The 14,038-nt window shown below is 42.5% G+C and overlaps 1 protein-coding gene across 2 annotated transcripts; it reads left to right on the top strand.

Moving 5' to 3' along the window:
* On the top strand, positions 1–13,533 carry LOC120018357 (polymerase delta-interacting protein 2-like). 2 transcript variants are annotated; one of them, XM_038961511.1, is made up of 11 exons: positions 1–192; positions 8,512–8,587; positions 8,930–9,027; positions 9,148–9,247; positions 9,358–9,433; positions 9,701–9,808; positions 10,631–10,776; positions 11,157–11,183; positions 11,341–11,466; positions 11,743–11,822; positions 12,215–13,533. In XM_038961511.1, the coding sequence occupies exons 1-11, from the start codon at positions 11–13 to the stop codon at positions 12,327–12,329; spliced, it is 1,134 nt and encodes a 377-aa protein (XP_038817439.1). In that variant the 5' UTR covers positions 1–10; the 3' UTR covers positions 12,330–13,533. The 2 variants fall into 2 exon arrangements, with proteins under 2 accessions (XP_038817439.1, XP_038817438.1); XM_038961510.1 differs by having other exon boundaries at positions 8,506–8,587.
* Positions 13,534–14,038: the final 505 nt, after the last annotated feature.

The raw sequence follows: 14,038 nt of genomic DNA, 5'->3' as shown, positions 1-14,038 counted from the left end.
AGTAGGAAAGATGGCTGCTTGTGCAATACGACGAGGGTTTCTGACTGTTGTCAGTAAATACAACAAGAAACACACACATAGAATATTGGGTATTATTGAAGGCAGTAGTGGACTTGAGGTGAAGAGACCCCGGTTACCATGTTTAGCATGTGGATTGCCCAACATTCAGCAGATGAGGTTCATGTCGTCACGGTAAGGGGTACCTTCTAAGCTAACGTGTCCTAGCTAGCTAGCTAATGTAAGTTAGCAAGTTTGTCCACTGTCTTGAATGCTGCATCATTGATGCTGCCATGCCTCCACTACTTTAGCTGCCGTCGCTAACTATAAGATTGACCGCTAGTTAAGCTAGCTATAGCTACCTGGCTGAGTTTACAAGCAATACACTTAAGTTCTCTCTCTCATACAGTAACGTTACCAGTCAAAAGTTTGGACACCTTCTCGTTCAAGGGTTTTTATTACTATTTTCTACATTGTAGAATAACAGTGAAGACATCAACTATGAAATAATACATATGGAATCATGTAGTAACCAAAAAAAGTGTTAAACCAATCCAAATATATTTGAGATTCTTCAAAGTAGCCACCCTTTGCCTTGATGACAGCATTGCACACTCTTGGCATTATCTCAATCAGCTTCACCTGGAATGCTTTTCCAACAGTCTTGAAGGAGTGATTGTGGAGGCCAGGTATTCTGATGCAGCACTCCATCACTCTCCTTCTTGGTCAAATAGCCCTTACACAGTCTGGAGGTGTGTTGGGTCATTGTTCTGTTGAAAAACAAATTATAGTCCCACTAAGCGCAAACCAGATAGGATGCAGTATTGGTGCAGAATGCTGTGGTAGCCATGCTGGTTAAGTGTGCCTTGAATTCTAAATAAATCAGACAATGTCACCAGCAAATCACCATCACAGCTCCTCCGCCATGCTTCAGGGTCGGAACCACATATGCAGAGATTCTGTTCACGTACTCTGCATCTCACAAAGACACGGTGGTTGGAACCAAACATTTCAAATTTGGAATCATCAGATCAAAGGACAGTTTTCCACCAGTCTAATGTCCATTGCTCATGTTTCCTGGCCCAAGCAAGTCTCTTCTTCTTATTGGTGTCCTTTTTAGTAGTGGTTTGTGTGCAGCAATTTGACCATGAAGGCCTGATTCATGCAGTCTCCTCTGAACAGTTGCTTTTGAGATGTCTGTTACTTGAACTCTGAAGCATTTATTTGAGCTGCAATTTCTGAGGCTGGTAACTCTAATGAACTTATCCTCTACAGCAGAGGTAACTCTGGATCTTCCTTTCCTGTGGTGATCCTCATGAGAGCCAGTTTCATCAAAGCACTGGATGGTTTTTGTAACTGCACTTGAAGAAATGTTCAAAGTTGTTTACATTTTCAGATTAACTGACATTCATGTCATAAAGTAATGATGGACTGTCGTTTCTCTTTGCTTATTTGAGCTGTTCTTGCCATAATATGGACTTAGTCTTTTACCAAATAGGGCTAGCTTCTGTATAGCACCCCTACCTTGTCACAACATAACTGATTGGCTCAAATGCAAATTAACTTTTAAAATTAAATGCATGCCAGGTGACTAACTCATGAAGCTGGTTGAGAGAATGCCAAGTGTGTGCAAAGCTGGCATCAAGGCAAAAGGTGGCTACTTTGAAGAATCTCAAATATAAAATACCCATTTTGATTTGGTTAACACAATTTTTTTGCTTACTACATGATAACATGTTATTTCAAAGTTTGATCTCTTCACTATTCTACAATGTTGAAAATTGTAAAAATAAAGATCTTTGAATGAGTAGGTGTCAACTTTTGACTGGTTGTGTGTAATCGCGCTAGCTAATGTAGGAAAATGAATGCTCTGATAAAGTTAACCATGATTGCGCAACACTTGGCAAGAAGTCAGCTTGGATAGAAACTTGCAGAACTGAACTTACAGGAAAGTGCCTAGCTATAATATATGATTGGCAGATATGTTGCCTAGAGCAACGATGATTGTCACATTGCACAAGTTCCTGTTGTCAGACAAATCAATTTGTTTTTAGTAAATCCCAACTTGCATATCAAACAGTGTCAAATGTTGGCACTTTGTTGCGCTTGATAACACACACAGCTTATAGAGCTTAACTTGCAAACAGAGCTGTGCATATTTTCAGTATTCATAGAAACTGTCTCGGAGTCTAGCTATCTACAAGCCATCAGACAGCTGAACACTTGAACTGGACTGATCACCTGCTCTCATTCTCTGCACCTTAGCACACATTCACTCACTCATATACATACATACACACACACACACACACACACACACACACACACACACACACACACACACACACAGTGCATTCTGAAAGTATTCAGACCCCTTCCCTTTTTCCACATTTTGTTATGTTACAGCCTTATTCTAAAATTGATTTAATTGTTTCTTTCCCACCTAAATCTGGACACAACCCCATAATGACAAAGCAAAAACAGTTAAACATTTTTGTTTGTTGCAAATGTGTATGTATGTATATAAGAAATGAAATATCACATTTACATAAGTATTCAGATCCTTTACTCAGTACTTTGTTGAAGCACATTTGGCAGTGATTACAGCCTTGAGTCTTGGGTATGACGCTACAAGCTTGGTACACCTGAATTTGGGGAGTTTCTCCCATTCTTCTCTACACATCCTCTCAATCTCTGTCAGGTTGGATGGGGAGTGTTGCTGCACAGCTATTTTCAGGTCTCTCCAGATATTAGATTGGGTTCAAGTCCGGGCTCTGGCTGGGCCACTCAAGGACATTCAGAGACCTGTCCCAAAGCCACTCCTGCATTCTTGGCTGTGTGCTGAGGGTCGTTGTCCTGTTGGAGGGTGACCCTTTGCCCCAGTCTGAGGTCCTGAGCACTCTGGAACAGGTTTTCATCAAGGATCTCTCTGTACATTGCTCCATTCATCTTTCCCTCGATCCTGACTAGTCTCCCATTCCCTGCCGCTGAAAAATGTCCCCACAGCATGATGCTGCCACCACCATGCTTCACTGTAGGGATTGTGTCGAGCTTCCTCCAGACATGATGCTTGGCATTCAGGCCAAAGAGTTCAATCTTGGTTTCATCAGACCAGAGAATCTTCTATCTCATGGTCTGAGAGTCCTTTAGGTGCCTCTTGGCAAACTCGAAGCGGGCTGTCATGAGCATTTTACTGAGGCATGGCTTCCATTTGGCCACTCTACCATAAAGGCCTGATTGGTGGAATGCTACGGTGATGGTTGTTGTTCCATCTTCACAGCGGAACTCTAGAGCTCTGTCAAGAGTGACCATCGGATTCTTGGTCACCTCCCTGACCAAGGTCTTTCTCCCCCGATTGCTCAGTTTGGCCGGGCGGCCAGCTCCAGGTAGAGTCTTGGTGGTTCCAAACTTCTTCCATTTCAGAATGATGGAGACCACTGTGTTCTTGGACATTCAATGCAGACATTTTTTGGTACCCTTCCCCAGATCTGTGCCTCGACACAATCCTGTCTCGGACACTTCCTTCGACCTCATGGCTTGGTTTTTGCTCTGAAAATGCACTGTCAACTGTGGGTCTTTATATAGACAGGTGTGTGCCTTTCCAAATCATGTTCAATCAATTGAATTTACCACAGGTGGACTCCATTCAAGTTGTAGAAACATCTTAAGGATGATCAATGGAAACAGGATGCACCCGAGTCCCATAGCAAAGGGTCTGAATACTTATGTAAATAAGGTATTTTGTTTTTTATTTTTAATAAATTAGCAAACATTTCTAAACCGGTTCACTTTGTCATTAATTTAATCCATTTTAGAATAAGGCTGTAACATAACAAAATGCGGGAAAAGTCAAGGGGTCTGAATACTTTCCGAATTCACTGTATATACATTATACACGCACATAACGGCTGCTGCTACCAGTCTCTTGTTATACTGCACCGAAATCCCTCATTTGTTTAGGAAAAACATCCTCTTTTCCCTCGACCCTTGCTCTCTTCACATGACACATGTATGCATTGCATGCACAGGACCAATAGGGCCTGACCTATGACCAATTTATTGATGCAATTATGATATGCTATAACAAACTACAAAACATCGTAACACGTGACAGCTTAATGGATGCTGAGGACTTGACAAATAAACGGGAATGTTTACTGGTTGTTCAGGAGGTGAAGGGGAAGTCGGATGTGTGGAATAATTTTGACTAGTTGTGGAAAATACTGGAGCTCAAGAAAAAGGTAAGTAGCAAGTGCTGCGTGCATATTATGTATGCCAAACGGGTGCTGTTAGATTACAATATAATTTTCCTGACCATTTTGAACAATATAATCAACACTGTATAAACTATAAACATACCAGAGATTCTGTAACAATTTTTTTTGTAAAGCCTTTATTACAGCAAAGACTAAAAGCAGTCGCATTCATTCGTGAATGCAATTTCCAAAATGGAATGGTTTATTTATGTACACTAATTATTCAAGGGTCGCATAATTAATTTTATTGTGAAACTAAAATCCTTGATTGCCTTTCAAATCATGAGTGACTCGTATGCTGTGCAACGACATGAACAAGTCCATTTTTGATTGATACACTACTGTAGTCTATAGAAGTATTGAAATAGAGGCCTAAGTAAGTTACGCTATTAAGACTGAACTGGAGGTGTTCTGAGGCCTACAGCTCAAAGGTGGTTATACAAGGCTGCTATACTAATGATAACATTATTTTTTATTGTTATTATAATGATCATAATAGTAATAACAATAAGGAGATCAAGAAAAGGGAGGGTTATTATTATTAATATAATTTCTTATAATTTGTAAGCAAAGCTAAATAAATGATACCAGAGGCTGAACGTGTAAAGCTTTTATTACAGCATAGCAAAGACAGACACTGCCAAATTTGTGGCTATTAAACAGGCAACAGAAACAGGATGTGTCTTATTTCTGTAGATGTATATGGATAATTTATGAAGCCAGGTACATTTAACAGTTTGGCTATTGATTATACACCTAATTAAATTGGAGTTTCCTCTTAGACAATTAAGGCAAGGACTGTCTTCCCGTCTGCTGCCTCCACCATATTGTTCTCAATTAGAGGTCGACCGATTAATCGGAATGGCCGATTTAATTAGGGCCCATTTCAAGTTTTCATAACAATCGGAAATCGGTATTTTTGGACTCCGATTGCATATATGTGTGTGTGTGTGTATATATATATATATATATATATATTTTTTTTTAAATATCTTTATTTAACTAGGCAAGTCAGTTAAGAACACATTCTTATTTTCAATGACGGCCTAGGAACGGTGGGTTAACTGCCTCGTTCAGGGGCAGAACGACAGATTTTCTCCTTGTCAGCTCGGGGGATCCAATCTTGCAACCATACAGTTAACTAGTCCAACGCAATAACGACCTGCCTCTCTCTCGTTGCACTCCACAAGGAGACTGCCTGTTACGCGAATGCAGTAAGCCAAGGTAAGTTGCTAGCTAGCATTAAACTTATCTTATAAAAAACAATCAATCATAACCACTAGTTAACTACACATGGTTGATGATATTACTAGATATTATCTAGCGTGTCCTGCGTTGCATATAATCTGACTGAGCATACAAGCATACAATTATCTAAGTATCTGACTGAGCGGTGGTAGGCAGAAGCAGGCGCGTAAACATTCATTCAAACAGCACTTTCGTGCGTTTTGCCAGCAGCTCTTCGTTGTGCGTCAAGCATTGCGCTGTTTATGACTTCAAGCCTATCAACTCCCGAGATGAGGCTGGTGTAACCGAAGTGAAATGGCTAGCTAGTTAGCGCGCGCTAATAGCGTTTCAAACGTCACTCGCTCTGAGCCTTCTAGTAGTTGTTCCCCTTGCTCTGCATGGGTAACGCTGCTTCGATGGTGGCTGTTGTCGTTGTGTTGCTGGTTCGAGCCCAGGGAGGAGCGAGGAGAGGGACGGAAGCTATACTGTTACACTTGCAATACTAAAGTGCCTATAAGAACATCCAATAGTCAAAGGTTAATGAAATACAAATGGTATAGAGAGAAATAGTCCTATAAATACTATAATAACTACAACCTAAAACTTCTTACCTGGGAATATTGAAGACTCATGTTAACAGGAACCACCAGCTTTCATATGTTCTCATGTTCTGAGCAAGGAACTGAAACGTTAGCTTTCTTACATGGCACATATTGCACTTTTACTTTCTTCTCCAACACTTTGTTTTTGCATTATTTAAACCAAATTGAACATGTTTCATTATTTATTTGTGGCTAAATTGATTTTATTGATGTATTATATTAAGTTAAAATAAGTGTTCATTCAGTATTGTTGTAATTGTCATTATTATAAATAAATAAATTGGCCTTATTTATGTATTATTTTTGGTCCTCCAATAATCGGTATTGGCGTTAAAATCATAATCGGTCGACTTCTATTCTCAACACCAATATGCTGGGTAACTTAGATTTTATGCACATAGCAACATGGTCTAGGAAAATGCGCCAATTCAACAGCGCACCAATGTGTTTCAGAACCACGGACAGCGACCGCTATCCAATGTGGGAGAAAGCACATTTATTATAAAATATTATTTGAACCATTGTTCTTACGTAATATAACCATATACAAATTCACAGGCACATCTTAGTGATGGACTGTGCCATTCCCACGGCCTCAACAATGGATTATTCCACGCAGACAGATGCGAATCAGAGGTGTCTTGTACACACTTTTTTCTTTGCTACTGCTCGACTAAAGAAATCTTGGTCGACCAACAGCCTATCGACCAAACAATCAACCAGTCTACTAATTGGGGTCAGCCCTAGCTGCTGGACCAGACCCGAGTGACAACATTTAGTTAACCAGAAGAGCAGCCAGGCTGATAAACGAATAGATCTATATGTTGGCTAGGCCTTCTGTAAGTCAATAAATGCACTTTATTAGCATAAAATACATATGACAGAGTACAGAGCTGTGGTCGGGTCCACTTGGGTGTATCAGCTGTAGTTCCAGAGACCGGATGACAATCAAACAGGACCTGACCCGAGCGAAAAGTTAGAATTTCGGACCTAGGCCCACTCGGGTGTCAGGTGTCTGGGTGGACCTGTGAGAACCTCGAGTGTAGACCTACATGTACACTAAGCCACTTATCTAGAAAACGTGACATTGGAACACTAGTAGAAAGTTGGCAACATATCTGGCCTATATTAGCTAGTTCACTTTTTGTCTGAGTGGAAGAACGTGGAGAGCTTTGGGCCTATCTGCTGTCGATTATACAAGAGAGCTGGTTGGCTTGAGCCAGCACAGAGTAAATGGGTCCAATTTCCTTTGCGCCCCTCATGCCAAGGGAGTAAACGTGGAGGGCCTGCGTTGACATGGAGCCCAGAAGGTTAGCAATTGGAAGACCGATCCAGCACCAGCTTGTAATTCTGACTTTAGTTTATGTAACCCTTTATGTAAGAGATTACTGTCCTGTTCTCACCTTTTCTCCATGAATGAGAACTTATTTTTGTTATGATAATCTCCATGAAATGAGGAAACATGTTAACGATCTGACCCTCCATTGTTTTAACAATGTATTTGTTATGGCATTTCACCAGCCTGGTCGTGCTTTCTTGTCAGTGACCAGTATAATAATCCAAGGGACAACCTCTGCCAGTAATCGCTGACGAACATACAAGCCTTCGGGCAGAGCTCTTCCACCTCCATACCTTCTGATAATAATATGGATGTATTGAGGAGCCATGCAATATCACCCCCCCATGTTTTGAAGAATAGATCCATAAATGTATGAGTGACTTGAACACAGCCAGCTGTTGCTCCCAGTACCTTGTTGATTATAATTCAGTGAAGAGTCAAAGGGAATGACGAGATTAGACTTGGTATTTATGTTTGTTTGAATTTTGATAAATCGATGTGTTTTTATTCAATCTTGTCTGATTTGTGATTGAGATGAAGCTTTAGTCCAAGGGGGTTGACTAGGAGGTGACCCGTGTGTTCCTGTCATCTCAGTGCTCATGTTGTGTATTGTGTGTACTAGGTTCCATTTCCAAGCTGCTGCAACACTTGGCTATTTGAGACTAATGTAGTTATACAGTGTGATGTACAGGTCTACTTGGCTCCATAAAGTTGGACCCAAGGACAATCAGACCTGGACCTGATCATTTAAATTAAATAAAACAAGGGGAACAGTCAGACCCGACTGGACCCGATAACAACCAGACCTAGACCCGTACCCTAACTTTATTTATTTTATTTCACCTTTATTTAACCAGGTAGGCCAGTTGAGAACAAGTTCTCATATACAACTGCGACCTGGCCAAGATAAAGCAAAGCAGACGTACAGTCAATAACACCAGACTTGATTTGGACGAGAGCCAAGTTGCTCTTCTGGTTTAAAAATAGGGTCTGGGTCGGATCTCAGGTGTTCGGGTGGAGCTGTGAACACCTGGTGTGATGTGATTTTGCTCCAGTTTGTCATAGTGTGGCCTGTGTTTGGCAGGAACAGGCCGGAGGGGAAGGTTCTGGAGACGGTGGGAGTGTTTGAGGCGCTGAAGCAGCACGGCAAATATGAAACGGGCCAGGTAAGAGACAGCGCCGTGCAGCTTTACCCACCCAGACCAGAACTATTGGTCCTGGCCTTCCCTCCTCATAATCATCTTTTGCCTCACTGTCATAGGCCAAAACATTAGGGGCCGGCTTGATTCTCAGACACAGATTATTCCTAATTTTGGGGGGAAAAAAGATTTGTCATTGCGTTTGCTTTTTAGTCTGGGACTATTCATAATCTGTGTCTGGGAAAACCGGTCCTCGGTGAATGGTGGCCCTGTACAATAGTCCTAGGTTTATGTGGTCCGGTGTATGTATACTGTAGTTGCCCTTGTCACAAAGTTCTTTCCGACCTCAAGTCTATGTTCTCTCCTCAGCTCTTCCTTCATAGTGTGTTTGGCTACAGAGGGATCGTGTTGTTCCCCTGGCACGCCCGTATCTATGACCGGGATATCATTCCTCCCATGTCTGACAGGTGCGTATCACATCTCTCAGCGGTAGGGCCAGGAGTTTTATTTATTTTGTTGATGTGTGTTCTATGTTGATTTGAATGGGTAATTTGTCTTATTTTTAACACCCATGCTCTGCCCCTCAGCAAGCCAGAGCCTCCTGGTTCTCATGGGTCAAAGGAGGTGAAGGGGAGAACTCATACCTACTACCAGGTCCTCATCGACACGCGGGACTGCCCTCACATAGTACGTTACCGCTGAACACTACCAATGCAATGTTCGCACTGTACATACTGACTCTGCCTAAATGATGACATCTGCCAGTCTTCTAGTTGTTTCTCCTGTTGTGTTGACAGTCTCAGAGGTCTCAGACCGAAGCAGTGACGTTCCTGGCGAACCATGACGACAGCAGAGCCCTCTATGCCATCCCAGGTAAATGACACATGATCTGCTGCTCCCTGGGTAGTAAATGGCTACATGCTTTGATTTAGTTTCGAGCAGAACAATTGTCTAGCAGTGTTTAAAATAATAGATTTTTTTTGAGTTCTTATCCGCAAATGGCATATATATATGTGTATATAATTTTGGCTTCCAGGTGATTTTGCATTACTACCCTAGTTACTTCGTTGTACTACTTCTGTCCCTGCCAGCCTCCCTCCTGACTGCCATTCTGCCTGGCTGTCATTGTGTGTGTTTCAGGTCTGGACTATGTGAGTCATGAAGACATCCTGCCCTACAACTCCACAGAGCAGGTCCCCATCCAGCACGAGCTGTTTGAGCGCTTCCTCATGTTCAACCCTGACAAAAGTAAGCGCCAGCCACTCACTGTTTTCCAGTTTCCACGTATCATTTCTTTGTACAGCATAGTATAAACTGAGAGTACAAAACATTAAGAACACTTTCCTAATATTGAGTTGCACCCCCCCTTTGCCTTCAGAACAGTCCCTATTTGTCGGGGCAGGGACTCTACAAGGTGTCGAAAGCGTTCCACAGGGATGCTGGCCCATGTTGACCCTAATGCTTCCCACAGTTGTCAAGTTGGCTGGATGTCCTTTGGGTGGTCAACCATTCTTGATAGACATGGGAAAATGTTGCGTGTGAAAAATCCAGCAGCATTGCAGTTCTTGACACACACCGGTGCGCCTGGCACCTACTACCATCCCTCTATCAAAGGCACTTAAATCTTTTGACTTGCCCATTCTCCCTCGGAATGACACACATACACAATCAATGTCTCAATTGTCTCGGCTTAAAAATCCTTCTTTAACCCGTCTCCTCCCCTTCATCTGATTCATCACTGATTTGAAGTGGATTTAACAAGTGACATCAAGAAGGGATCATAGCTTTCATCTGGATTCACCTGGTCAGTCTGTCATGGAAAGAGCAGGAGTCCTTCATGTTTTCTAAACTCAGTGTACATTTCCAGTTATTTTTGGGAATATTCACAAATTAACTTCTATGAAGTATACAATTTTTCAGTTTCAAAAAACATTCAGTAGTACTATAAAGTGTTCAGATGTTTTTATTTTACATTCACAGGTACTGTATATCTAGTATACAATATATCCAGTTATTTTGTGAGCATTCACAAGTGTATACGACTGTAAACCAAGTGTCCTGTGTGTCCAGCCACCCCAGCTCCCCCGTTCAGTGCGAGGGACACTCTGAAGGCATGGCAGGAGAAGAACCATCCCTGGCTGGAGCTGTCCGACGTGCACAGAGAGACGACGGAGAACATCCGGGTCACCGTCATCCCCTTCTACATGGGCATGAGGGTAAGGACGATGTCGCTGTTGGGGCTGTGAGGCTCTTTCTCCGAAAATTGGTCCTCTCATTGCCGCTTCTTTTTATTGCACTGATCTGAAAGAACTGACCCGGTGAAAGCCAGTGTAATGAGTAGCTTCCACCATATTGTTTTCACCTCGAGTCTTTTTCAATCAGTACAGATGAAGGGGAGGGCAGGTTAAGACATTGAGAGAAAGCCACAGTGTTTTAATTAGGTCAGTTCCTATCAAATAAATAGTATACACGGTACAATGAGCTCTTTCAATAATGTTCTGCTCGTCCCTGAGTCCTCCCACTCTGCTGTGTGATTCTTATGATGAGCTTGAATCTACCTGCGCACAAAGAATAAATACAGTATTTTCTTTCTCAGGATGCTCAAAATTCTCATGTGTATTGGGTAAGTTACTTTTTACAATTCCCTGAAAAAGTACAAATAATTTGAACTTTTACCAATGTATGATGTAGGCCTCGTATATCCAGTCGAGGATACAAATGTAGACCGTCAGAACGGCGACATAATGTGTACCAAATTCACCAAAATGTGTGTCTCACAGTGGCGGTACTGCATCCGCCTGGAGAACATGGGCAGTGAGGTGGTGCAACTGAGGGAGAGACACTGGAGGATCTTCAGCCTATCAGGCACCCTGGAGACGGTCCGGGGACGGGGGGTCGTAGGCCGGGTCGGTAGTACAACCGCCTCCACACAATGGAATTACAAACGCTCAATGGCTGTGTCTGAAACCGTTACTAGCTGGCAAAATACTTGCTTCCTCTGTCCTTGTTTCCTCAATTCCTCTCCAAGCCAATTGGATGAGAGGATCTAAGGTCCCTTCAGGCAACCTCCAATGAGCTTCAAGGGGAACAAGGACAGAGGAAGCATGTATGACACAGCCACTCATACAGTATGTTACCTCCACGACTGAGTAGAGGCCATAACCAATCGTTTTTGTCCCCAGGAACCAGTGTTGTCCAAAGAGCAGCCAGCCTTCCAGTACAGCAGCCATGTTTCCCTTCAAGCACCCAGTGGACACATGTGGTAAGTACTTGACAGCTTACCTGTGGCTACTACACACAGTAACATGACAAAGGAACTGCATTATAAACACGAGTATTGCTGTGGTAAACGTCTTGCTGTAGGTGGTAGAAGCTGTACCAGTAATGCAGGTTCATGGATGACTTATTAAACCAGTTTTGCTATTTGTACCTGGTCCTTGTGGTAAAAAAATAAGCTGGGGAAACAGGAAATATTGATTGACGTTTGAGTGAATCTTGCACAGGTTTACAGGCAAGTAAACAATCTTAAACGCAGGGGTAAATGCAAGAGTAACTCAAGCTTTCCGACGACCTTAACTCAATGACGTCAACGACCTTTCTTACATTTAGTACAGAGGTGTGATGGTCAAGATTCTAATGATGCTCTGTGTGCAGGGGAACGTTCCGCATCGAGAGGACGGACGGCTCCCACTTTGATGTGCGCATTCCCCCGTTTTCCCTGGAGAGCAACAAGGATGACAAGGCTCCCCCTGCTGGCTACACCTTCTGAGGCAACGCAGCAGCAGGGCCACGTCCCTCAGCGCAGTCGAACAGCCAAGCCATCCTTAGGAACGGATCAACCCCTTCCTCTGCTACTTCTTCCTCGTTGAGATTAAGAAACTTATTTATTTGAGCACATTGAAATGAGATGTTCAATGAAAAGGGACAAAAAATGGCCTCCCAACACTTGTAGCGAATGAAAACTTATGCTTTTTACTGGGAAGGAGAAGGACAAGCGATCGGTCACAGAGGTTGTTGCTTGAGATCGTTCTGCATAGGCAGAATGCCACGGTGAGCACTGATGGTATTTGCATTTATTATTATTATTATTATGAGGAGTGGGAATGAATTATTCCAATTGTTTCTCTCAGCCATAGTCGCTTGACCCAGAGGTAAACGTCTAAAGCCAGGCTCCCTTGGTGTATTTTATTGGTGTTTCTAAATAGTTCAAATCAGCGGACCTGGTGGGAAACCATCGGAAGGACTTTACTAAAGCCAAATAGAACGTGTCCAATAGGAGCCCTACTCTTTTAAGAGACCTCAGTCAAGTCTAGACCTCATGTTGCTCTCTGATGTATAGTATTATGCAAATGACTCTGCTGTGCCTGTTTGGCTTGTCTGTCACTTTGAGCCTCCCTGGTGTGGCCCGTGGTGAAACATGTAGAAAAGAGAACCTTGGTTATGTCTCAAATGGCTCCCTATAAAGTGCACCATATAGGGAATAGGTTGCTGTTTGGGATGTTACCATTGAACGGAACAAGAAAGTGAATACAGGAGAAGTCAGTGAGCTAAGGATGTCGTAGTGATCCCCATTGATGTTACCAACTGTAGGTTTGTCTGATATGCGGGCCGGGTTCAGGAGAGTGATCTGTTTCAGGTAGGAATATCATGCATAGAGCAGACATGGTTCCTCATTCTACATGACGGAGAATCATGGCTGTTCCACACAATGTATTTAGATCTGAACATTTCATATTGTTATTTGACCGTGGTGTGTGTTGGTGAGGGAGGTGTCTGGGAGACTGACTGGGTGCTATGCTGCTCGAGTCTAGTATCCAACCCTTTGAGTCAGCTCTGTGGGTTGAAGTCTCAAAAGTTAGATTTTTGCCTTAAGGGAAGAAACAAACCTTTTTGATAGGTGATTTGAAATGACTGTGTGTAATGATGTTCTGTGACAAAGTTGTAAAGAAAAATAAATGTACATTTTAAAGAAATGGTCAGGTATTTACTGTATTGATTAGCAAATGGACAGTGTTTGTCTACCCCAGGGTTTTTCAAACTCAGTCCTCTGGACCCCAAGTGGTGCACGTTGAGTTTGGTTTTGCCCTAGAACTACACAGCTGATTCAATGTATTGTCAAGCTTTGAGAATGAATGCAAAAACCAAAACGTGCACTCCTTGGACCGAGTTTGGGAAACATGGTCTATCCTTGCAGGAGAGTGGGACATTTTGGCTGATGGTGCAGCTGAGAAATGGATCTGTGTGCACTCAGCATAAAAGGACACCCCCTCCCCCTCTTACTGGTCATCTAGAAGCCTCATAACTGAAAGAAAACCAGTTCCATGATAACCACAAGCAATCACTCAGATTTGAGTTTTTGAAGCCATCACGAGCCGACACTATGAAAATTAATTTAATAGTTTCTAATGCATTTGAATAGGGCAACTAGCTCAGCTGACATAAAGCATATACTGTTGCTATAAGTGTCGTTCCTTCCAA

Source organism: Salvelinus namaycush, chromosome 23 (genome assembly GCF_016432855.1).
Source record: "Salvelinus namaycush isolate Seneca chromosome 23, SaNama_1.0, whole genome shotgun sequence".
Classification (NCBI taxonomy): Eukaryota; Metazoa; Chordata; class Actinopteri; order Salmoniformes; family Salmonidae; genus Salvelinus; species Salvelinus namaycush.
This window is presented reverse-complemented; position numbering and strand designations above follow the sequence as displayed.

Coding starts and splice junctions, on each gene's coding strand:
- LOC120018357 (XM_038961510.1), top strand. CDS start 11: ATGGCTGCTTGTGCAATACGACGAGGGTTTCTGACTGTTGTCAGTAAA. Junction 8,588..8,929: donor GCAAATATGAAACGGGCCAG/GTAAGAGACAGC, acceptor TTCTCTCCTCAG/CTCTTCCTTCATAGTGTGTT. Junction 9,434..9,700: donor AGCCCTCTATGCCATCCCAG/GTAAATGACACA, acceptor TGTGTGTTTCAG/GTCTGGACTATGTGAGTCAT.